Source organism: Papio anubis, chromosome 18 (assembly GCF_008728515.1).
Source record: "Papio anubis isolate 15944 chromosome 18, Panubis1.0, whole genome shotgun sequence".
Lineage (NCBI taxonomy): Eukaryota > Metazoa > Chordata > Mammalia > Primates > Cercopithecidae > Papio > Papio anubis.
In genome coordinates, this window is record NC_044993.1 from 47,690,893 (window position 1) to 47,716,955 (window position 26,063).

General features: G+C 48.7%; 1 protein-coding gene and 1 non-coding gene across 2 annotated transcripts in view; one reads left to right on the plus strand and one right to left on the minus strand.

The window, feature by feature from the left end:
* Positions 1–296: 296 nt before the first annotated feature.
* The window catches only part of GSG1L (GSG1 like), a 91,278-nt gene continuing 65,511 nt past the window's right edge, over positions 297–26,063 (plus strand). Inside the window, exon 1 of the mRNA XM_031658361.1 lies at positions 297–445. Within this exon, the coding sequence (XP_031514221.1) occupies positions 361–445 (85 nt within the window). The 5' untranslated portion in view covers positions 297–360. The remainder of the gene's footprint in view (positions 446–26,063) is intronic.
* On the minus strand, positions 21,287–21,393 carry LOC116271421. Its single transcript, XR_004179975.1, has one exon. It is a non-coding gene; the product is annotated as a U6 spliceosomal RNA (small nuclear RNA).

Below are 26,063 nucleotides of genomic sequence, written 5' to 3' on the forward strand. Positions count from 1 at the left end.
CATCTAACCCATGAGAAAGAAAGGGAGCCCCTGGTCCAGCCACAGGATAAAAGTTCTTCCCCAGTAATGGGCATCCAGAGAATGCTGACTTAAGCTTGGGTCCCTCAGCCGGCCACTGCAGACCAGGATGGGATGGCCAAGACAGTCTTCCGTCATCAATCAGGACATCCCCCAGAACCAGGGTCTATTCTAAAATGACTTGCTACCCTCCGCTCGTGTGGGAGGAATAGGCACAGGGTGAGCCATCTTGGGTTGCCCCTCGTCTCACGGCCTCTCTGCCTCTGTTGGACAGGGGTCCTGTGGCTGTCTGTGGTCTCCGAGGTGCTGTACATTCTGCTACTGGTGGTTGGCTTCAGCCTCATGTGTCTCGAGCTCTTCCACTCCAGCAATGTCATCGACGGGCTCAAGCTCAATGCCTTCGCGGCTGTCTTCACGGTGCTCTCAGGTAAGGCATGGCCGGTCCCGTGGCCTCTCAGAGCAGCGGCGAGAAAGGGTGCTGCCCTTGGAGTAAGTCCTGGTTGTACCAACCGGGAGGCACTGGACAAGTCACTTCTCTTTGTGAGCCTGAGTTTTAGCATTTGTGAAAAACGGCCAATGCATATTGACTGAGTATCTAGCACGTGCCAGGCGCCGGACCAGGTACTAAGGTTATAGTAATGAACAAAAGTAGGCAGTCCCAGACCTCAAGGAGCATAACACGTGTGGGAGGGAGAGGCAGATGAACTTGAGATGTCTTCAGGAGATCAGTGCCACCTGGTCTGTGATGGATTGGATTTGCAGTGTCAGGGAGGGAGGTGGTTGTACAGAATAGGCTGACTGTGCCGCCTTTCCCTGGGATATAAAAGAGAAGCTGCTTTGGGGTGGACGGCACATCACTCCTCTTCCTGAGCTCATCTGGCTTTGAGAACTCCATGTGGAGAGGCTGCGTTGGAAGTTGAATGGTCAAACACATCCAGAAACTCAAGGGCAAGGGTGTGCTGGGCAGGGATTGTGGGGAAAGGCCACAGAGCCAGGGATTTTGAGGGTTTCAGGAAGAATGGGACCGTCAACTGCTTCATAGGACTCAGGAAGATGGAGACAGATGATTCCAAGCAAACACTTAGATTTGGTGGGCAGGTGCCCAGGGTCGCTGCAGCGGATCCAGGTCATCAGGGGTTAAGCTGGGATTACGCAGGAAGGGAATAAAGGAAGCCTATAAACTAGAACGTCAGGAGGCCTGGCAGACAGAGCAGTGGCTTGGCTGTGTGAGACATTTGTTCCTAAAAAGCTGAGTGTAAATTGAATTTCTATAAATTTAATCCTATTCTTCACGCATTGGAAGAACTCTCTATTTAATGAAACCGAAATGATGAGCCTCTTGGTAAGGGAAGTAATCTCTCCTAATTGAGGTATGTACATTTGACGGAGGGATCTTGCAAAGAATAGAGCTGCATTCAAGAAATCAGAGCACACGCCATAGATCAAAATGTGCCAATCTGTCATCCCCAGGCTGTGGGAAATCCAATCATCATAGTAAAGAAAAGAGGAAAAATAGAACAGTTGTCACCACACACAGACAACATGGGATTCGGCCTCCAAGCACACCATCCCCGTGCACCCCATCCTCAGCAGTCCAAGGATGGAGAGCTTGTTTATTCTTTTTTCCCCTCCATCTTTTATTTATTTACTCAACCAACATTCACTAAAGGCCTAACTGGGCACTGTGCTTGTTTGGGGGAGTTTAAGGAAAAAGACTTAGTCCTTGCCCTCATAAAGCCTTTCTCTCTCTCTCTCTCTCAATCTCTTTTTTTTTTGAAATAGGGTCTTGCTTTGTTGCCTAGGCTGGAGAGCAGTGGTGCAATCATGGCTCACTGCAGCCTTAACCTTCAGGGCTCAAGCAATACTTCCATCTTAGCCTCCTGAGTAACTGAGATTATAGGCAACTCCCATCCCCCCCACCACGCTCAGCTAATTAAAAAAAATTTTTTTTCTGGTAGAGATAGGGTCTTGCTATGTTGCCCAGGCTAGTCTCCAACTCCCAGGCTCAAGTAATCCTCCTGCTTCAGCCTCTCAAAGCACTGGGATTACAGGCATAAGCAACCACGGTTGGCCAAGTTTGCGATCTTGTGGAGAGACGTATTCATCAGATGATTCTAGCATGGCATGTTGACTTCTATGGACTGGGTGTGTTAACAGCCCTGTGGGAGGGGCACCCACATTTGCCCAGGGAGTGGGGATGAGTGGGGTTGGCATGGGGAAGGCAACATTTGAGTGAGACTTGGAAAATAAGTAAGAGTCTGCTTGTTGGACAACTTGAGGAGGGCATTCCAAGTGGAGCGGACAGCGTAAGCAAAGGCCTGATGATGCAGCATATTCTGGGAACTTCACATAGCTCAGAATGGTGGGGAGACTGGGAGTAGGGAGAGGAGGAATGTTGAGAGATGAAGCTGGAGAGGTTTGTGAGGGTGTCAGTGCTTTATAGAGGTCTTTGGATTTTACCATATAGGCAATAAGGAGCCACTGAAGAGTGTGGAGCAAGGGGCAACATGGTCAAGTTTGCATTTGGGGATTGTATTAGTCCATTTCACACTGCTAATAAAGACATACCCGAGAGTGGGTAATTTATAGAGAAGTTTAATGGACTCACAGATCCACATGGCTGGGGAGGCCTCACAATCATGGTTGAAGGCAAATGAGGAGCAAAGTCATGTCTTACATGGCGGCAGGCAAGAGAGTGTGTGCAGGGGAACTGCCCTTCGTAAAACCATCAGCTCTCGTGAGACTCACTATCAGGAGAACAGCATGAGAAAGACCTGCCCCCATGATTCCATTACCTCCCACTGGGTCCCTCCCATGACACATGGGAATTATGGGAACTACAGTTCAAGATGAGATTTGGGTGGGGACACAGCCAAACCATATCAGGGATGATCTCTCTGGGTTCAGGGTGGAGCAAGAACGGAGGTAACGAGGCCAGCCAGGAGGCGGCGGGAGTCATATTGATACAAAGCAACAAGGTCCAAGTGGAAAATGGGTGAGGACAGGGACAAGTCCACCGTGCAGGAGGTAAAGTCAGTGGAGCTTGGGGACTGGTTAGGAGAGGCGGGTGGGAGTGGGTGGTTAGGGGAAAATAGAGTCAAGGTCAAGGGTTTCTAGCTTGGAGTGCACAGAATTCAGGAGGTCCATGAACCCAGTTGGGGGAAATAACATCTTTATTTTTCTAACATAAAATTAACTGTAATTTAGCACTTCCTCCAAAAAACCAGTAGTGGGAATGAGACCCATGACATAGTCACCAATAGTAATCCACACTTTTCATGAAATCTCACCACAGCTGCAGCTATCTCAAAATGCACTCCTTCAAAAGTATGTTACTTGGCCGGGTACAGTGGCTCATGCCTGTAATCCTAGCACTTTGGGAGGCCGAGGAGGGCAGATTACGAGGTCAGGAGTTCAAGACCAGCCTGACTAACATGGCGAAACCCAGTTTCTACTAAAAGTACAAAAATTAGCTGGGCATGGTGGTGCGCACCTATAACCCCAGCTACTCAGGAGGCTGAGGCAGGAGAATCGCTTGAACCCAGGAGATGGAGGTTGCAGTGAGCCGAGATCGTGCCACTGCACTCCAGTCTGGGGGACAGTGCAAGACTCTGTCTTAAAAAAAAAAAAAAAGTATGATACTTATTAGAGCTTCCACCAAATCTCATTTCATATGTTAACAAAGTGGCACATAAATTCCTATAAAAGTTTGTTTGAATATATTGCTAACCGTATTTCAATGTAACTGATTTCTTCTATACTGTGTATTTCATTTTATCTAGTGGAAAACATTATTCTGAGAAGGGGTCAGATGGTCAGAGGGCCCCTGACCTGGGAGATCCCTTGGCTGTCCTTTGGCTTGGGATGGGGTGAACAGTGGTCTCGCCAAGATGGGGAAGAAGGGGAAGGGGCTGGAGGGGAGATGATCAGTCTGTTTCAGACAGTTTGGGCGTGATGTCTCGGGGGGCAGGCAGCCGGCCCCCTCTCCTTCATCAGTGGGTTCATCTCTCCTTTTCTTCCCCTGCACCAAACATCAAAAAATCCCCTCCATTTTTCCAAGCATGCAGCTCTTCCCCCAACCTGCTCACTCCAGCCACACAACAAAAGTTTGTTTGTATCCACAGGCAGCCACCACCAGTTCTTGCAAGCAGGCTCCTTATGGGGCAGGAGGTGGGGGACTCTTTCCTTTACCTCCAAGGGCTTCTCGAAGTTTCTACCCCTCAAGAAAACAAATAAACCAAGCCAGGTTTCCTCCTAGTGGGGAGACCCACTGCGAAAGCAAATAAGATTGTCGCCATAATTCCAGGCAGATAAACAATCCAGGCTCAGGGAGGTTAATTGACTTGCCCAAGGTCATGCAGCTGGTCATTGCGGAGCTGGGATTAAACCCAGCTCCAGTTGGCTTCAAAGCCCTGTGCTCTTTTCACGGACTTGCACTGCAGGAGTGACCAGGCAGGAGGACGAAGATTTTAAGTCTTCAGAAAACAGTAACTGAGAAGTATGTAGCAGCCAGATGATGGAATAAGACTGAGGTAGCAAGTGGTGGAGAGAAAGGATTTTGTATTCATGCCTGGGAGAAGATAAACAGGAGAGACACAATATGAGGAGATAAACTTTGAGGCTGCTGCTGAGAGCTGGGCGTCTGGCCAGGAAGACACGGGAGGCTGGTCTTAAGGGAGCCCCTTGGAAACAGGGCAAGGGGTGGTGAGGGGCTTGGAGGAGGTAGAGAAGGCTTCTGCTCTGCTCCTGTGGGAAGGAAAGTGTGGCTTTCTGTCTAGGAAGAGCTGGCAGGCAGGGTTGGGCAGAGGCCAGCAGCCAGGTCCATGGGGAGAGGCTGGGGTCTGAAGTCTGCCGAACCAGCTCAGCCCAAGGCCAATGCCTTCTGGGGTGGTGGAGAAAGCGGAGACTGGGGCAGCCCTTCCTCTAACCAATTACAGTCAGCCCTCTGCAGCCGTGGGTTCTGCATCTGTGGATTCCACCAGCCCCAGAGGGAAACCATTTGGGGGGAAAAGAGCAATTAAAAAATAACAATACAACACTAAAAATAATACAAATTTAACAACAATACAATATAACAACTATTTACATATAATTTACATTGTATTAGATTTTACAAGTAATCTAGAGATGATTTAAAGTATACAGGGGGATGCATGTAGGTTATATGCAAATATTAAGCCATTTTTTAAAAGTTAAAAAATTTATTATTATTTTTAAAGACGGAGTCTTGCTCTGTCACCCAGGCTGGAGTGCAGTGGCACAATCACAGCTCACTGCAGCCTCAACCTCCTAGGCTCAAGTGATCCTCCCACCCCAGCTTCCTGACTAGCTGGGACTACAGGTGTGTGGCACCATGCCCAGCTAATTTTTTTAATTTTTAAATTTTTTCTGAAGATGGGGTCTTGCTATGTTGGCCCAAGCTGGCCTTCAACGCCTGTCCTCAAGCAATCCTCCCTCCTCATCCTCCCAAAGTGCTGAGATTACAGGTGTGGGCCCCAAATTATGTCAGGGACTTGAGCATCCTTGGATTTTAGTATCCATGGGGAGTCCTAGAACCAATCCCCTGTGGATACTGAAGGACAAGTGAATTATAATTCATTCATTCATCATGATTAATCACAATAGCCAGTACTGACCGAGATGTAGTAAAGACTCTCTCCTTTGACCCAGTTTGAATCAGGCCCCTCTGAGTCCTCCTTCTGACTAGACCCCAATCTTGGACTCTGTCCTTGGTCCACTCAGTCCCGTTTTAACAAGAATCCTGCTGCATCTGTTTATCAGAAACCTCCCACCCTTGATGTCTGATCAAATTCCTCCTCCCTCATCCCTGATTGTGTTATCACCCTGGCATGCCTTCAGCAAAAACCCTGTTGAGTCAGTTTAGCCAGAAGACCCTTACCCACAGTGATTTTCATCTGTGAACCCCACCCTGCTCCTTGGCTACGAATCTCCATTTGTCCTTGTATTCAGAGTTGAGCCCGATCTCTCCCTATTACTGCAAACCCGCGTGGCGGTGGTCCCTCTTGAATAAGTCCTCCTTACCATTTTTACCTAAAGTGTTTGGATAAGTTTTTCTTTAACGAGCTGGGTGTGATGGCTCATGCCTGTAACTCCAGCACTTTGGGAGCCTGAAGGCGGAAGATCACTTGAGGTCAGGAGTTTGAGATGAGCCTGGGCAACATGGTGAGACCCTGTCTCTATGAAAAAAAAAAAAAAAAAATAGCTGGGCATATTGGTGTGAACCTGTAGTCCAGTCCCGGCTTGATATGGTTTAGCTCTGTGTCCCCACCCCAATCTCACTTTGAATTGTAATAATCTCCTCATGTTAAGGGTGGGACCAGATGGAGGTAACTGAGTCATGGGGGAAGTTTCCCCCATGCTGTTCTTACAATAGTGAGTGAGTTCTCAAGAGATCTGATGATTTCATAAGGGCTTCCTCCTTTGCTCAGAACTCATTCTCTTTCCTGCTGACATGTGAATAAGGGCATGTTTGCTTCCCCTTCCACCATGATTATAAGTTTCCTGAGGCCTCCCAAGGCATACAAAACTGTGAGTCAATTACATCCCTTTTTTTTGTAAATTACCCAGTCTTGGGTATGTCTTTATTAGCTGTGTGAAAACAGGCTAATACACAGCTATTCAGGATGCCGAGACAGGAGGATCCTTGAGCCCAGAAAGTTAAGGCTGCAGTGGGCTAGGATCACGCCACTGCACTCCAGCCTGGACAACAGAACAAGACTGTCTCTCAAAAAACATTTTTTTTTCTTTAACAGTTGCTACTATGCGCTGGCCATGGGGTAAGCCTGCCACGTGTTAATCTCTTTACTCCTCCTAGAGAGAGAGACTAACATTATATTCATTCTTCAGATCAGAAAACTGACTTGCCTGCAGCCACATAGCTAGTAACACGTTGAACCCTAGAGTCTGCCATGGTGAAGTGCTCTGAGCAGGGCTTTGCACCCAGGACTTCAGGTTGTTGTTGTTATTATTCCTAGCTGCCTTTGAATAAACTGAGGGGCAGATCTGGCCCCAGGGACCAGCACTCTCAAAATGAGGCTGGGGCATTTGATCAGATATCAAGGGTGGGCAATTTTCGAGGCTGGGGTCCAGGGGCTGGGGTTTGGATGCTTCAGTGAAGGGAGAAAAAGGGTCAAGGCTGTCTCCCCACTCAGTGTTGCTGGCAGCAGAGGTTTACATAGGAAGGTGCCTCCCTCCAGGGCTGAAGGAATGGGAAGTTGGGAATGGTGACTTCTGATCTCTTGGTCACCTTCTCTAGCCAGCACAGGGCTTGGAGCCCACGATACTTCTAGGGACCCATAAAATGTTTAATTTTGACTTCTTTTAAAACCAGAAGAAAAAAAGAATATAATAATAATGAAGATATAAAAACGAATCTAGACAGGGTCATATTTGTCTTTATACCATTACTGTCATAAAAGGTAAATCTTAATACATCTTTTATGGAGGAACAGGTCTATGATGGCAAAAGTGCCCAGGGCCCATAAAAGTCATAATGTGGCCCTGAACTGGGCCACGGCCTTTCTTGTGCTCTCCCAGCAGAGCAAGACTAATTCGAAACCAGGGATGGCTCCGGCTGCCCGTGTCCCCACTCCTCCCAGTCTTGTGACTTCGGTCGAGAGGTGTGGGGGAAGACAGGGCTCTGCCACCCTCTTGTTCCCCAGTGGCCGGGAGTTTAGATCCAGAAAGGGCTGTGAGAGCGGGCTGGGCAAATTTCTGTTCCTCCCCCAGCTCCTCCGAAAAATGAGGCTGATCTACTTAGGAAAAAAGAGAAAGTCATTTGGAAAATTCCTGCACAGTCTGGCTAACTGTGGGCTTTCAGGAAAAACAGCACTGGCACAAAGAGAAACCTGTCCATCTCCAGGAAATAATCAGCCTCGTGGAGAAATCATCAAGACTCTATTTTGTTACCTAAAGAAAAAATGAAATTTCACAATAAAATCCAGATTACCAAAGACAAGGTAACTCTTTGAAATCCGAGTTTCAGGTGCCATCTTAAGAGTGTGGACCGAGTTGAAGAGCATACTCCTCTATGGCCTGCGCGGTGGGTGCCACCAGTGTGTTTTGGACAGGAGTTTGGGGACCTGGAGGCCTGGGGGCCGAGGGGCAAAGCATGCCAACCCCACTCCACTGCCCATACCCACATCCTCAGAAACTAGGTTGTAAGCAGGAAGAGTGCAACTCCCCTGGGCCTGGTACCAGTGCCAGGAGCCAGGCAGCATGTGGCTTCTCAGGAAAGCAAATTTGCAGAGCCATTTGCCTTACAATCTCATCTGTGCTGCCTTTTAGGAGTGCATGTGAGCCATGAGTTCACTGAGCTTGCCTTTTTCCATCGGCTGCCAGGAAGCTCAGATCTAAGTTCTGTGTTCAATCATGACACCTTTCCCCAAGCAAGGCTTCCTTCCTGTTCCACTTCTCCTTAATTCCTTGGCATTTTCTTGGAGTTTACTCTTATTGTGGCGACTTTCGGTTTTATGCTTCTTTCTGTAAATGGCCACAGATTATCTTAGGACAAGTTTCCTGGGACCCTAATTCCACTAGTCACCTCTCCACCTTAATCTGTGCTGAAAGAATCCCCTATCCGTAGCCCCTTCTGTTCAGTTTCCTTGGCCTGGCAGACTCAGTTTCTTGCTCATAGCCTAGAGGGCAAGTATTTTTGTGTTTAAAAATGCAGAGGGCCTAAGTCAGAAGATGAATATTTACATATGATTAAAGATCGTTTTATTTGCAAGTGAAAACCTGATCAAATTAGCTGGAGGAAAAAAAAGGGGATCGTGCTGGAAATCTGTTGGTTTAGTAATTGAAAAGTGGAGGGACTGGGCTTCAGCCACAGCTACATCCAGGTGATCATGTAATCAGGAATCTATATCTCTAAACTCTGCCTTCTTCTGTGTTAGTATCATTCTCAGTCAGGCCCTGTCCATGCAGAGAGGATGGCTACAAGTAGCCCAGGCTCATTTAAAATTCTAGAGGTAGAGAGAGCTCCTTTCCAATAGTGTCTGCTTGGAGTTTTGTCCAAAGAGGACTATAATTGGACCAATCAGGTTCGTAGACTTATTTCTAAACAAATTACCATGCCAGAGGATGAATTACTCTGATTAGCCAGGTTTGGTGCATAGGTCTGTTGGCATGCTCATGATGTGGGCTCAGTCATAGGCCAAGCAGGATTATCAGGCAACAGTAGGCAAGTGGTTGCCAAAATGAACTGCTTGATACATGACCAAATGTGTTGTCAAACTGGGTGATTATCAGAGTGTCCACAGTGGAGCTGAACAATCCAGTGCCCCAGGAATGGCAGAGGTCTTATTTTGAGTTTCTCCAAAGCAGACCCTAAGATGAAGATTCAGGTGCAAGCAGTTTCTTTAGGAGGTGATCTTAGCAAGTATGGTGGGAGAGTGGAGAAGGATTCCAGGAAGGGAGGAAAGACATTAAAGGGAGTATTGATGAGAAGGTAACCACTGTGGGCCACTGGGGCTCAATCCCTCATGGAGGCTGAGTAGAACACATCCCAAAACTGCTCACTCAAGGGGTGAGAAAGCAGTGATATTTGCTCACCAGTTTCCATTCACCATTAGTTTAGGGTCACTTCTGAAACATTAACTCCCCATAATCTCCAGCCTTCTCCACCGAAGAAAGCAAGTCTTTGAGGAAAGAAGTCACCAACATGCATGGGAACTGCCTAACCAAAGCCACAGGGGACGCCTGGCATGGGCCAAGGAGATATGGATGGAAGCAAGACAATGTCTGCCACAGAAAGTCAAGTCAAGACAAGGGAGGGATTCTGACACCAGCTGGTCTATAGTGATGCAGTTCTGATGCCATCTTCCCAGAGGCAACATTGCACTCCACAGGTTTAATGCATGGTCCTCAGCAAGACTGCTCCCACTTCAGATGCCAGCTGCAAGTTCAGGGGTCCCCAGGCCATTATCACTTCTGACCAACTGGCTACAAATACAAGGCTTCGATAATTCACTAGAATGATTCATGGAATTCAGAAGACACTCTACTTAAGGTGACAGCTGTATTATAAAGCATACAGATCAAGACCAGACAAAGGAAGAAACACATAGGGCAAGGTCGATGAGGGTCTCAATGCAGAGCTCCCGTGCTGTCTCTTTGTGGAATCAGAACACATCACCCTCCAACACATCATGTGTTCACCATCCAGGAAGCTTGTCTGTTAGCTGGGCATGGTGGCACACACCTACTTGGGAGGCTGAGGTAGGAGGATTATTTGAGCCTGGGAGGTTGAGGAGGCTGCAGTGAGCCATGATTGCACCACTGCAATCCAGCCTTGGTGATAAAGTCCCTGTCCAAAAAAAAAAAAAAAAAAAAAAAAAAAGGCTGTCCTGTGCTTCAGTGTCCAGAGTTTTTATTGGGATTTTATGACATAGGCACGATTGATGGAATCATTGGCCATGTAGATGTGTAGATGATCTCAATCTCCAGTCCCCTCTCCTCCTTGAGGTCAGGCTGGCTCAAAGCCCCAGCCCTCTAATTGCAAGGCTGATCTTTTTAGTGACCCCTCTGCAGCCCCCATTTTGAGTCATCTCATCTCACTAGCATCAAATCTGATGTGATTCAAGGGCCTCATGAATAACAAAGACATTTCTATTACAAACTTCCAAGAATTTAGAGTGTCTCTCCCAGGAAGCAGGAACAAGGGCTAGTCAAATTCTTTATTATACAACAAGGGTCCTGGGTGGGGAGACAGGAGCACATATCTGCAGCTGAGCTGTCACCTGCTCCCCTCTCCCAGCTATGTTTGGTTTGGGGCAACTAGAGCCATTGATACATTGAGGGAGAGGCCTGGGAAGTCTTCCCTGTATGGGGACTAATGCCTTAAGCATTTGCAATAGGGCTGGGCCTGCTTAACTTGGCCCTCTATGGGGAGTCCCTGTATGTTTTAGATGCTACAGATTTCACCCTTCTGTTGCCATCCATTTCACCCCTCCTTTACCCGAGGTAGTGGACCAAACTGAGTCTCTCCAAACTCAGTCCTTTAAAGCTAAGGTGGCCAGTGCTGTTCTTCCCTGAGCCCAGGTGTGCAAGCAACACTTCAGCTATTTCATTTCTGGATAGGACCTTAATTTTAATTCTAAGCCCCCATCCCCCTGGGCTGCTAGAAGATTTATCTTCAGAATTTTTCGATGTTTTCTCCCTACCGCCTTTGCCTGGGGCTGTGCCACCATTTTTAGCTCTTATTGCAACATCTGGCAAAGAGGGGGTGGGGTTTGATCTTTGTTGTTATCATCTTCATCATACAGGTCACAGTGCCCAGTCTGAAACCCTTGGGTCTAAAGGTGTTCCAGAATTCAGAACGTTTTAGATTTTGGAAGGTAATGTAAGACATAGACTATCCATTCCCTCACACCCCACCAGCAGCTGGGGCAGAACCCTATAATCAAATCCATTCATATTTCTGCTGTAAAACACATATGCAGGCTGGGGGTGATAAATAAAGATAGTAAATAGCTTCACATCCATCCGGGTCAGACTTATGTTCTGAAGAAGTTTAGGCCAAGTCAAGTATTGTGACCAGATGAGTTGCAAAAAAACATTGGATTTTAGAACTTCTGGGAATTTGAAATCACAAACAAGAATCTTAACACCAATAGCTCACATTTATTGAGCACCTACTGTGTGCTGAGACATGACCTCTGTCCAGCGCTATTGTTCCTGGAACGGGGTCCCTTGTGCAGACCCCAAGAGAGGGTTCTTGGATCTCATGCAAGAAAGAATTCAGGATGAGTCCATAAAGTTAAAACAACTTTATTAGGAAAGTAAAGGGATAAAGAATGGCTACTCCACAGGCAGAGCAGCGGCATGGGCTGCTCAATTAAGGATACTTAACATGATTTCCTGATTATATGCTAACCAAGGGGTGGATGATTCATGAGTTTTCTGGGAAAGAGGTGGGCAATTCCCGGAACTGAGGGCTCCTCCCTCTTTTAGACCATACATGGTAACTTCCTGATGTTGCCATGGCATCTGTAACCTGTCATGGTGCTGGTGGGAGTGCCTCTTAGCATGCTAATGAATTACCATTAGCATATAATGAGCAGTGAGGACAACCAGAGGTCGCTTTTGTCGCCATCTTGGTTTTCGTGGGTTTTGGCTGGCTTCTTTACTGCAGCCTGTTTTATCAGCAAGGTCTTTATGACCTGTATCTTCTGCTGACCTCCTATCTCATCCTGTGACTTAGACTGCCTAACCTCCTGGGCATGCAGTCCAGGAGGTCTCAGCCTCATTTTACCCAGCCCCTCGTTAAGATGGAGTCACTCTGGTTCAAATGCCTCTGACACTACAATAGTAGGTGCTCTTATTGTGCCCGCTTTATAGTTGAGAATACTGAGGCACAGGCTTAGTAAGTAGTGATTTTGGCTTCAAGGCTCATGTGCTTTGCTGTTAGACTGGTCCATGTAGGCTACTGCTGGTCATCCATGTCCATATGGCCCCTTCTGGTCCCCAGGGGCTCTTTGCTGCTAGGGCTGGACATGAGATGGGAGAATGAGGCTGGTAACTTCAGTAAGCATGGTCTCCTCACTCCAGACTGGGAGTCTCACATCTAAAGCCCAGAGCGACCATGGAAGTGATTTAAATGAGTACAGCTGCCCAGATATAATACATCAGGGAATACGGCAGCAGAGGTGAACTTGAGAGCTCATATGCATGGCATTCGAGGAAGGCCAAAATCTGTTTTCTTAACTCCTGATTTTTAATTCAAAAAATTTTAGACAGCTTTATTGAGGTATCATTTACATATCATGCTTAAAGCATATAATTCAATGATTTTTAGTAACCATCAGCATAGCTTAATTTTAAAATATTTTCATCACCCCAAAAAGAAACCCCATGCCACTAGCAGTCACTCCTCATTTTCCAACAATCTTCCCAGCCCTGGGCAACCACTGCTTTATTTTCTATTCCATCAATGTGCCTATTCTAGACATTTTCTATAAATGGATTTAGAGAAGATAGGATCTTTTACGACTGGCTTCTTTCATTTACTTCACACGCTTTCAAGGTTCATCTGTGTTGTAGCTCATATCAGTACTTTGTTAGTTTTATGGCTAAATAATATTCCATTGTATGGATTGACCACATTTTCTTTTCTTTGTTTTCTTTTTCAGACAGGGTCTACTTCTGTCACCCAGGCTGGAGCACACTGGCACAATCATGGCTCACTGTAGCTTTAGCCTTCCTGGGCGCAGGTGATCCTCCCACCTCAGCCTCCTGAGTAACTGGGACCACAGGTGCCACCACACCTGGCTAATGTTTGTATTTTTTGTAGAGACGGGGTTTCATCATGTTGCTTGGGCTGGTCTTGAACTCCTGGGCTCACGCTATCTGCCTGCCTCAGCCTCCTAAAGTGCTTGGATTACAGGCATGAGCCACTGTGCCCGGCTCCAAATTAATTTCTTTATTTGTCTGTGCCCAATTCTCCGTTCTGCTGTTGGGGGCTGGCCTGTGCATTGTGGGGTGTCCAGCAGCATCCTTGGCCTCCATCTGCTACAAGTCAGTAGCACCCCCTCCCCAAGTCACGACAACTTGGAGTTTTCATGGGGGAATGTTCAGGGACGGTGACTCTGGGACTGGCTGGAGACGGAATCAGCAAGACTGCTGGGTTGGGGTTGGGAAAGGGGAAAGTGAGGTCAGGTCACGGCTGGACTCGGATGCCAGGCTAGGAAGTGTGGGGGTGCAATGACAAACCACCAACGGCTTTAAGTGAAGGAGTGACAAGGTCAGGGTGAGTCTCACAAAGACTTGCTGGGGTACAGGAAGGGCTGGTAGGGCCGGTACAGACTGGGGAGCCTGGCTAGGAGGTGACTGCAGGTGTCTGGCCACAAGGAGATGGTGGCAGAGGGAACGCAGGACTGTGGATGGGCACTAGGGAAGCAGAACTGGTAGGACTTGATGATCCACAAACTGGAGGGCAAGGGTGGGCATCATGGAGGATGCAGATGACAGGCTGCGACCATGATGGGGAAACAGGGAGTCATCCCATGAGGGCAAGAACATTGAAGGAGGACAGCGGTGCATTCTGGGCATGTGAGGTTTGAGGCAGGACGTCCTATAGGAAATACTCCATCATCACATCTCAGTCTCTGCATGCTAGGAGGGCGGGGCAAGGAAGAGAGGAGAGTGGAGGGCCCCTGATAAGGTAAGAGATGGAGCAGGAGATGGAAGGCAGAGGAAGATGATGAATGGGCCCTGGGACGGAGGGAGACACACACTTAAGGAGAGAGAATGAGAGAGATGGATGGAATGGAGAGAGAGAGAGAGATGGATGGAGATAGATGGAGGGAGAGAAAGAGAGAGAGGGATGGGACAGAGGGAGACAGATGGAGAAGGAAGAAGAAAGAGATGGACAGAGAGATGGAGGGAGACAGAGAGAGATGGAGGGAGACAGAGAGAGAGAGAGATGGAGACAGAGACAGAGATGGAGAGAGAAATGGAAGGAGATAGAGACAGAGAAGGAAAGAGAGGGTGGGAGACAGAGAAAGAAGGAGAGAGAGATGGAGAGACACAGAGACAGAGAGAGAGGAGAGAGAGATGGAGGGAGACAGAAACAGAGAGAGAGATGGAGAGAGAGAGAAGGAGAGAGACATGGAGAGAGACAGAGACAGAGATGGAGAGACAGAGAGAGATGGAGAGAGAGACAGAGAGATGGAGAGAGAAATGGAGGGAGACAGAGAAAGATGGAGAAAGAGATAGAAGGGGACAGAGACAGAGGAGAGAAATGGAGGGAGACAGGAGGAGAGAGAGATGGAGGAAGACAAAGAGAAGAGGAGACAGAGATGGAGGGAGAGAGAGGGAGAGAGATGGAGAGAAATGGAGGGAGAGATGGAGAGATAGATGGAGGGAGAGAGGAGAGAGAGATAGAAGACAGAGACAGAGAGGAGAGAGAAATGGAGGGAGACAGAGTCAGAGAAGGAGAGATGGAGGGAGACAGGGAGAGAGAGAGATGGAGGAAGACAGAAGAGGAAGAGAGAGATGGAGGGAGACAGAGAGAGGAGAGAGATGGAGGAGAGAGATGGAGGGAGACAGAGAGAGAGAAGGAGAGAGAGAGATGGAGGGAGACAGAGAGAGAGAAGGAGAGAGAGAGATGGAGGGAGACAGAGAGAGAAGCAGAGAGAGATGAAGGGAGGAAGAAGGAAGTGAGAGACAAAGGAGGAACAAGAGAGACACAGGGAGCAAACAGCAGCAACTGGGCTCACATTTACTGAGCACCTGCTGTATACCAGCCCATCATTAAAGTGTTAATCCTGTGAGAGGGAAGGCCACTGACTCTCCTCAAAACCCCTCTGCAATCCCCAGAGCCTTGAAGGTCCTCCTTCTTCTGTTCTCTCCACCTCCATAGCTTGCACTCACCTGTAGCCTTTTTCTTACCTGTCCAAGGAAGGTCCTAGATCAGAGGAGAGCTGAGCCCATCCTCAGTGAGGAGCCCCATCAATGCAGGAGACCCCGAGCTCTGGGAGGATGGGAGGCCCCGAGCCCTGCTCCCACCTGCTGGCTGCCACACTCACATCTTTCCTCCTTCCTCCCCTCCTCCCCCTGCCTCTTAGTGAACATGTGCTGGTCTTCCAAGCCCATCTCCAAGCTCACCTCCTCTTGGAAGCCTTTCCCCAATCCAGGGAACACAGACCTTTTATCTCCTTCAGGCCCTTCTCAGAGGCTGAAACTCAGATGCCTTGAGTGGCCTGGGAGGGAATGTGGATAAGTGAGCAAGTTGCGGATATCGCAGGAGCTATGGTAGAGGGCAGCAGACAGGCAGACGACGGCACCGCTGAGGGCTTGGCAGCCGCAGGCCCTCATGAAACGGCCCAGCTCCGGCCCAGCTCCAGCTGAGGGTTGTCGAGGAGAAATGTGGACCCAGTGTTGCCAGAGTTTCTGATTTTTTACAAGAGAAGCCAAAACTCCCATATTTTAATGGAAATCCTCCAAGTTTTTAAAATGTTGGCCCCAAAATACCATCATTTTTTTTTTTTTTTTTTTTACAGCTCTTGCCAACATCTGCAGGTTCGATTCAGCCCGTGGGCTGCCAGTTTTAGATGGTAGCTGGACCTATTTCTATTTTAGCATTTGTAATAATTGATTTCACGTCACTGTTTATGTCACTCTCCTCATTAGCCTTGGAGGAATGGCCTTGCCATATTTACGGCCATATCCCCTGTGGCTGGCCCCACGCTTTGCATACAGAGGATGCTTAATACATGTTAGTCAAATGAATGAGTTGGAGTGTTAGAAGCATATCAGTGGCCTGCAGAAGGGTCTGAAGATTCTAGAAGGGGATCATGACCTGTCGGCTGGGGAGGGAACAGTCAGTGAGTCTTCTGGAGGTGGGACAGACGGGGCAGGCCGCTGTCATTTTCCCCTGCCCGGCTGGTCATTCGTGATTTAATTCCGCCACATCCTTTGCATGTGGCTAGAAGCCTGGGCTGGGGGAGTCTGCAGGCCATCGAGCCTTTCATACAAATGAGCCTGGCCCCAGGCACAGGGCCAAGTAGAAATTGGGCTTTGGGGAGGTGGGAAGAGGTAAGAATTTTAATAAGTTCAATAAAAATTGGAAGTAAAACCTACGCTGGAGGAACTGCTGGTTCCTGCCAGTGTTAAGGGACTTAGTGGAGTGGGTGCAGCAAGGGATGCTGGGAATTTCTGGGCCTGGTCTCGGGAGAAACGCAAGGAGGTTGGGACAGGACTGCGAGGCCCAGGCTCGGACTCAGCCGGAAGGCTGGCCTCTGAGGGGCGAGGCCAAGATGTGGCCGGCCTCAGGGGGCGTGGCCGGCCTCAGGGGGCGTGGCCTCAGAGGAAGCCGAATGGATGGGCGGGACCGCCGGAGATCCTCAGGGTGGGTGCGCTGCAGGTACCCTCCTCCTGTTGGCCGGTAGAGGGCAGCACAGGCATAAGATCCAGTCCCCCAGGGAGTGGGTTGGGTGGGGAACCCAGCAGGGAAACTGAGGCCAAAACCCTGTGGAGGGGAAAGGCTGAGCTCCTGGAGTCTCTGACACAGTGAGCAAGGGCTCAGTGGGGAGAGCCTAACTCCAGTCTGTCCAGCGGCCAGGCTCTGAGGACCACCTGCCACAGCTCACGGGGCAGTGCTCACTGATCTGCTTGCGCCTGAGCCATAGAGGTGGGAGCCAGGCCCACCCTCTGCCTCCCAGTGGTTCCCACCTCTTTGTCAATGTGCCAGGCCCTTTACTCAGGTGTCTCATCCCCATTTTGGAGATGAGGAGAAGGAGGCCCAGAGAGGTTAACTAACATGCCTGAGGTCACACAGCATGAGTGGGAGAGCTGGGCCGAGAGCCATGCAGTGCCTGCCTGCATAATCACTGCGTCACCTGCTGTGCTCTGAACTGAACTTGTGTATTGATCTGGGTGGGCTTCTATTCCTGCCCCTCCTCCTAGAGCATGAGCCTTAGGGCAGGACTTGGCTTATCTGAGTGATCCTTGTATCCCTAGTACCACAGACACCAAGTTGGCCTCTGTAAATACTTGTTGAAGGAATGAGTGTTACAGAAACTGTGGCAGGAGAGGATTGGAAGACACATTTGAATCTTTCTGCCCCTTCAAATAGGCACTCTCTCCTCTGCCCCTGGGCCAGGGTGGGCCACTGGTGGAGAGTGCAGGGGGGTTGGCGTGAGCTGCATTCATCAGCCTGAACCCTCTAATAAATGCTCCATTGTAGGTCTAGAAAAGTGAAAGTGAGGGCCGGGTTCGGTGGTTCATGCTTGTAATACCAGCACTTTGGGAGGCCAAGGCGGGAGGATCACCTGAAGTCAGGAGTTCGACACCAGCCTGGCCAACATGGTGAAACCCTGATTCTACTAAAAATACATAAATTATCCTGGCGTGGTGGCACAAGTCTGTAATCCCAGCTACTTGGAAGGCTGAGGCAGGAAAATGACTTGAACCTGGTGGGGCGGAGGTTGAAGTGAGCCAAGATCGCACCACTGCACTCCAGCCTAGGTGACTGAGCAAGACTCCGTCTCGAAAAAATAAAAAAAGAAAACCAAAAATGAGAGCCTGCATTTGGGTAGGGGTGGAGGGCAGATTGCTCAGGAGTGGATCCTGGCCTCAACACCAGGTGTGTGGCTTTGGCCAAATTCTCCCTTTTCCTTGAGCCTCAGTTCTTTACCCCTTCTCCAAAGTAGGATAATAGACCACTGTGGGATTGTGGAGATTGAAGAAGTGAGCACATATAAAGTGCCTAGCACAGTGCTTGGTACATGGTTGGCTCTGAGGATGATGACTGTAACAGAATTGGTAATATCGTGGCAGCTCTGAGACTTTCATGGTATTTAAGTATGTAATGATTTGGTATTACAGTGACACGGTAGGTAGTTCATGTAATGGGAGAGGGGGTGTGGACAAGGTCAGTTACAGAAAGGGAAGGATGCATCTGTATGTGACAGGACAGAGAGAGAGAGGCAGAGAGATATACAGGACATGCAGAGATATACAGAGAGGCAGAGAGATACACAGAGAAAAACAGAGGTGGAAATCGAAAGAGACACAGGAAGGCAGAACTAGACAGAGCGACACCCAGAGAGAAACAGAAACTAAGAGTGTATTTGGCCCAGTGCGGTGGCTCACACCTGTAATCCCAGTACTTTGGGAGGCTGAGGTGGGAGGATCAGTTGAGCTCAGGAGTTTGAGACCAGCCTGGGCAACATAGTGAGACCCCATCTCTAAAAACATAAAATAAAAAACTAGCCGGGCATAGTGGTGTGCACCTGTGGTCATAGCTGCTCAAGAGGCTGAGACAGGAGTATCACTTGGGAAGTTTGAGGCTGCAGTGAGCCGTGGTTGCACCACTGCACTCCGGCCTGGGTGACAGAACAAGATTCTGTCTCAAAAAGAGAAAAGAAAAGAACAAAAGTGCATTTACTGCCAGTGATTAGGGCACAAACACTATATATATATACACACACACACACACACACACACACACATACACACACAGAGAGAGAGAGAAAGAGACGTCCCTGTCCTGTGGTTGACATTTATCCAGTGCGGCCACTTCCACCTCCACTCCCTACCAGGTGGCAGTTGTTTGAATCCCCCAGGGGCTGAGAAGGCCTGTAGGGCTTCCAGCTGGGATTGGATCTCAGGTGATGTTGGGGCAGGGGACACTCCCCAAGGTGACCAGGAGAGTATCAAGCCAAAGGAACCTGGGGGTGATTCTTAGTCAATCCAGGAAAACACACTCCAAGGTCCAGGTCAGGAGTTGGGTGACAGAGGGCCAGAAGACCGGTAGACTTAGAGCACAGTGGGACTGAGGTTGGAGGAAGTCAGGGATGTCCCAGGAGATGGCTGGATTGGAGCCCAGTGTGGCCAGGAACCCAGAGTGTGGGAGTGAGTTGGACTGGCTCACACAAGAATGCTCGGGGCTGGTGCCATCTTGGTCTCAGACACCAGACATCACAGCTGATCCCAAGTCTAAGGGGACCTCACAGAACAAACCTGTCTCCTAAACCAAACCCTGAGCTTTGTGGCAGGCAGGGACTGTATTCTGTTCATCTCTGTGTTTCTGGAGCCCAGTAGGACTCAGTGGGAGCCTCTGTGAATGTTTTCAGATGAAGGCATTGCTGGGGAGAGTTGTGGTGTTGGAGGTGGCCCCCACACATGGGCTGGGCTCCTTCCGGCAGGTCAGAATGTAGCCAGCAGGGAGGGCCCTGGACCCGGAGAGCAGGGTTTCATCCTCAGCTTTGTAGGCTGATGTCCTGAGCTTTCCTGAGAGTTCACATGAGGGCTTTGCAATCCCCACTTTGCTGCATCAAAGCCTGTTGGGTCTCATGTCTGGATTCTGGTTGTCTCATGTCCAAGGAGTGGAAACTTGTTCAATCTGAGGCAAAACCTTGTTTTTCTAAAGGTCATTCTGTAATTTCATCTCTCATTATTTCTCTTGGTGGCACCAGGTGGGCACAGGGGAGAGCAGCCACCTTTGAGAAGATTAAGTCCAGTTGATGACTTTAGTTTCTGGGGATTTTGCTGAGAACTGCAGGGATATGGCTTTCTTAGGAGAGAGGCAGTGAAGGGCTGTGTTGAGCCCAGTCTCTGACTGTCTCCATGTCATCTCCATGTCATAGTGTTCGTAGTGGATTTCTATGCTTTTTGCCTTGATAGCATCCTCTTTTCCTTCTTCATCTTAGAACACAATGATTTTCCTTTGGAAACCATCTCTTTTCCACTGTCATGCCATGTTTACTGCACCACATCTCACTGCAGAGGTGGCCCCACAGCCTGGCCAATCAAAGCATTCCATCTCCTTGCCCACAATGATTGGTTCAGGGATGAGCATGTGATACAAATCAAGGCAAAGAGATTCAGTTCTAGGATGTTTGTTGCAACTGCTGGAACACCAGAATGCTCTTTTTAATGATGAGAAGATGTAAGCTGAGAGCTGATGGATTCAACATATGGAGGGAATGTGCCAGAGAATGAGGCCAACAGACAGTGGTGCTTGAGAGAGGAAGCATGTGACCTCATCATATGAACACCTGGATCATGCTCTGTATAATGCCAAATGATCCATACACCTTTCCATTACATGAATTAATTTATTTCCTCCATTTAAAAACCCAGTGTGAACTATATAGTCACCACTTGTGACTATGAGTCCTATCACAGCTGGGATAGGCTTAGCCACAAAGTACTGTGGGTCTTCAATGAGGGTAGGTAGGAGGAGCAGAGCCAGGGCCACAGGAACTCCTTGGGCTGTTGGATCTCTTTCTCCTGTCCCAATATAAGGAGCTTGGGCTCTCTTTTGGCTGTCATCTCTAAATATGACAGTTCCCTGAGCTGAGTCAGGCCTTTGGGCCTGGGACCCCCTGTTGCCAAGCCCAACTGTACCTCTGGGATATCAGTGGCACATTTAGTAAGTGCTGGAGTTGGCAGAAATAAATTCAAATTACAATAAATGTAACTGGGTTAAATTCATCAGTTAAAAATTAGAACTCTTGGGTTGCAGAAATAAAAACAGCAAGATCCAACTGTACCAGAAGCACATTTGAAAATACATAGAAAGGTGAAAGAGAGAAGAATGAGAAAATATATACCTGAAAAAAATGAACCAAATAAAGTTGGGTTAACAGTTTTGTTCTCTGATTGAATAGAAGTTTTTTTCTTGTAAAAATACATAGAAAGGTGGAAGAGAGAAGAATGGGAAAAGATATACCTGAAGAAAAGGAACCAAATAAAGCTGGGTTAATGGTTTTGTTCTCTGATTCAATAGAATTTTTTTCTTGTAAAAATAGAACACTTCACAAATTTGCATGTCAACCTTCCATAAGGGTCATGCTGATCTTCCCTGTATCATCCCAATTTTAATGTATATGCTGTTGAAATGAGCACTGAGTATAATTTAAGACCAAAAATTATAAGGGAGTAAATAAGGAAATTATAGGTGGGTAAAAAGAATAACAAAACAAGAAAAAAATATATCCGTCATAAGCAAGTATTTTCCTAACAACAAAAACTTTATAACAAGCAATAACTGGCAGAACCTCAGGAAGAAACAGATAAATCAGCAATGATAGAGACTTTTTAACATACACACACATCTCAGAAACGAATGGAGAAACAGACAAAAAAGGTGAGCTGAGCTACTGAACAATACAATGAATAAGTTTGAATTCTTAACTATATATAGAACTCTATTTCTTCTCACCAAACACTAGGGAATATATGTTTATTTCAAGCACACACATATAGAACATAAAATATGTTGGAGTCAGGAATTGGACTCAGCTTGCTCTGTTTCCAAAGCTCTATATTATTCTGCATCATGTGTGTGTCTGCATGTATGGGGAACGTAGGTGTTGGTAAAGAGAAACTGGCTGCAGCCAGACTGGGGTTCAAGGTTTGGGAGACTAGTATCAGGAAGGGTAGTTAGGTGTCAAGACCAAACGCATGGCCTGGTTTGGGCCATGGGCCTGGCTCCCCCAGTAGACCCAGGAGGGAACCAGCCAGCCCCAGAGCCATTTTGCCTGCCCTGGTCAGGCCTGGCCCAGAGCCCACTTCTGTGTGTTTGCCAAATGTGTGACAGTATTGCCATGGCCTTAGCAACTTAAAACAACACACATTTCTTAGCTCACAGTTCTCTGGATCGGCAGTCCTGGCCTGGCTTAAGTGGGTGCTCTGCACTAGGCTGCAGTCAGGGTGTTGGCCAGAGCTGAGTTCCCCTTTAGAACCCATCTAAGGGAAGGATCTGTTTGAAGATCACCTGGTTGTTCGGAGATTTCGGCTCCTTTTGGTTTCTTTCAGGGCTTCAGTTTCTTGCTGGCTGTTGGCTGGAGACCACCCTTAGCTCAAGGAGGTCACCTTCAGTTCCTTGCCTTGTGGACCTCAAATGTGGCTACTTACTTCATTAAGTCATCAAGAGGGACAGCTTCCTTGCAAGAGAAGTGTCACAATCTTATGTAACATAGTCACGTACATCCTGTTACCACTGCCATATGCTATTGATTATTGCAATTAAGGGGAAAGAATTACACCAGGGCATGGCATCACCTTAGAGTGAAGTTGTCCTCATTCTTCATAACCTTAATAAACGGTAGCTTGGCAGCCTTGGCAGACGGTGCCCTGTGACTAGAAAGCTGAATGGTGTGCAACCCGTCCACTTGGGTTGGGTCGCGTCTGAGAGAGTCAAGACCACTCGGCCATTGGCTTCTCTTGGCTTGAGGGTCTCTGGCTCGTCAGAGTGGATGAGTCTGCCTTGGCATTTCCGAAGCCCAGGGAATATGGCCTCCAAATTGCCACAGTCACCCTTGCGGAAGGGACTGGAATCTGAGGCCTGAGATAGTAACAGATAACAAGACGTGGGTGTCTGGGGGAAGAATGGCTCAAGCAGTGGAAATAGTGTGTGCAAAGGCTCTGAGGCAGGAATATGCTATGGGGTATGCAAGGGACAAGAAGGAGACCAGAGAGGGAAAAGAGGGGCAGGAAGTGAGGTCAGGGATGGAGACACAGATTTCCATGGCCATGGCTCAATCTATCAGTGCACTACTGGTAGAAGTTTAGGGTGTTTCCAATCCTCTGCTATAGTGAATACCCTTGTCCATAAATTTTGCCCACACTTGCAAATTTGTCTGAGGGTAAATTCCTAGAGGTGGAATTGCGGGGTCAAAAGGAAAGTGCATTTCAGTTTGGACAGCCATTGCCAAATTCACCCTCCTTCCCTCCCAGACCTGACACTCCCACTGGCCCTTCCTCTTTTTTTTAATTTTTTTTTTTTAAATGGAATCTCACTGTCACCCAGGCTGGAGCACACTGGTGCGATCTCAACTCACTGCAACCTCCGCCTCCTGGATTCAAGTGATTCTTGTGCCTCAGCCTCCTGAGTAGCTGGGATTACAGGTGCACGCCACCACACCTGGCTAATTTTTGTATTATTATTATTATTTTTTTAAATAGAGACAGGGTTTAACCATTTTGGCCAGGCTAGTCTCGAACTCCTGACCTCAGGCGATCCGCCTGCCTCAGCCTCCCAGAGTGCTGGGATTACAGACGTAAGCCACCATGCCCAGCCTCCCACTGGCCCTTTCTGAGGGTCCTCCATGCCTGTGACTTCCTTGGTCCCTGCCTAGGCTGGCGTTCTGTCCTGGTTTCATGCAGAAGAGCTGCTCCTGTCTCCCTGGACTCCCAGCCCCTCCCTGCAGAAGGCTGTTCGGTGCTGCAGATGGCTGGGGAGTCTAAGAGCCCCTAAGAGGATACTTTCCCTTGATCGAAATTCTCCACATTGGGAAAATTCTCCCCACCAACTGTCTTTTCCATGTGCTTTCCCCAGGATCAGAAACTCCCCAATGGCTATTCTGAGACAATGTGTGAGTTCGCATTTACCCACAATTTGTCTCTGGGAAGGTGGAGGGCTGGCAGACTCTGCCAGAGGACAGAGAGCAGAGAACACCTTGTGTGGAATGGGGAGCAGCTGTCCCCTAGTTACTGCCCATGTGATATTGCAGGGGATGGAAAGGCTGGGGGCTTCCGGACCTGCTGAGGTAGAGGCTACGTGAGAGTCAATCAGCATTCACTGAGCACCTGCCATGTGGCTCCTGTACCTCTTCCTGCCCGACCAGTCCTGGTTCAGGAACAGGGCAGGGCTGAGCTTGTGTGAGCCTGTGACCTGGGGTCTCTGTGGTTTCACACCTGAGCCTGGTCAGGGCAGGCAGGTGCAGACTTGGGGAGCCTCAGCCCAGGCTGCCCACCCAGAGCCTCCTTAGAGCCACCCCTTCCTCTGGAGCCTCCCCCTCTCTTGCCTCTGTTCCTCAGCAGCTTGCAAAACCAGCTAAGCCTTACTCTCTGATGGTTGAAGGGGTCTCCTAGTCCTAAACCCAGCTCTGAGCCGGAGGTAGCCCCTGCTGGGAGCACCTCCCAGAGTCACAGAAGACAGGCAGGATGGCTGGGTGTGGCAGCTCACGTCTGTAATACCAGCACTTTGGGAGGCAGAGCTGGGAGAAATGCTTGAGGCCAAGAGTTCCAGATAAACCTGGCCAACACAGCAAGACCCTGTTTCTGCGCAAAAATGAAAAAAATTAGCTGGGCATGGTGGTGCACGCCTGTGGTCTCAGCCACCCGGGAAGCTGAGATGGGAGGATCACCTGAGCCCAGGAGTTTGAGGCTGCAGTGAGCTATGATTGTGCCACTGGACTCCAGCCTGGGTGACAGAGTGAGATTCTAACTCTCAAAATAAAAACAGTAAATAAAATAAATAAAGACGGATAGAAAACCAACTGCTGCTCAAGGAATGTAACAGGTGAGAACTGATGGTCTTTAGGAGGGACTCCAGGGCCAGTGGGAGCAAAGACAGTGATGCCTGGGCCAGGCAGTGAGATGCATGAGATACCCTGGGCTGCCAGGGCCCTGCCCTCTCTGCCCCTAGATTTGCCTGACCCTGGGCAATCTCACAGCTGCTTACCCTGGTGGAGCTCTTAGCACTCGCCGGAGGGTGGACTGGGGCATGGTGCCGAGACCCCCCTCCATGCTTCTGCATGACCTCGCTCCAGCTTCGTCCGCCTGTCACTGTGGCCATATATGGCCTGGGTCCCAATCTTGACGGCTTCACATCTTGGATCCTGTCCCAGAACAGAGGTGGGCCTCGCAGAGCCAGACACTTCCTTGGAAGGTGTCGCGGCCCCTCTATGAGCGCCCCCTAGAGCCAGAAGTCAGGAGAAGACCAAGGGCCTGCAGAGAGGTGGAGCCAGCACGCACTTCCAAATGGGATAAGGCTGACGGTGTCGCTCCTACCCCTCCCACAGCTCAAGACCATCTTGGGGCTACTCATAGCAACAGTCCCACCTCTCATCCCCCTCCTAACCTCCTTACTCCTTCCCTGCCCTGGGTCTGAAACTGTGAACTGTGAACTCACTTGGTCTCTTCCTGCCTCACCATTCTCTCCATCTGGGGCTCTCTCCCTCCAGAACCTTCACAGTTTTCAGGTCTCTCTCAGCTTAAATGTCATCTTCTCAGGGAGGCTCACCCTGACTTCCGTGGCTAAACTAACTGACTCACTCATTATCTTCCATATCCCCTTCTTTGCCTTCATAGCGCTTATTAGACTGAATTTTAAAAGGTATTTTTATTGATATGTTTTTGTAGAGATGAGGTCTCACTATGTTGCCCAGGCTGGGTTTAAATTCCTGGCCTCAAGCGATCCTCCTGCCTTGGCCTCCCAAATTGCTGGGATTACAGGCATGAGACACTGTGCCTGGCTAAACTCTGAATTTTTAAATGTGTACATTTATTTCCCATCTTCCTTCATAAGACTACCAGCTCCTTGAGGGCGGGGACCTTTTTGTCTTGTATACTCTTTTATTTCCTGAGCCTTGAAGACAGCCTGTCATCCAGAAAGTGCTTAATAAACAATTTGCTGAATGAATGAATGAGTGGACGAGACTGTGATGGAATGGTAAAACACCTGGCCTTGGAGTTGAGCAGACCTGGACTCAAATACACCCCTTTCTTGCTGTGTTACCCTGGGTGAGTTGATTTACCTCTCTGAGCTTTACACTCTTATTTGTCAAGTA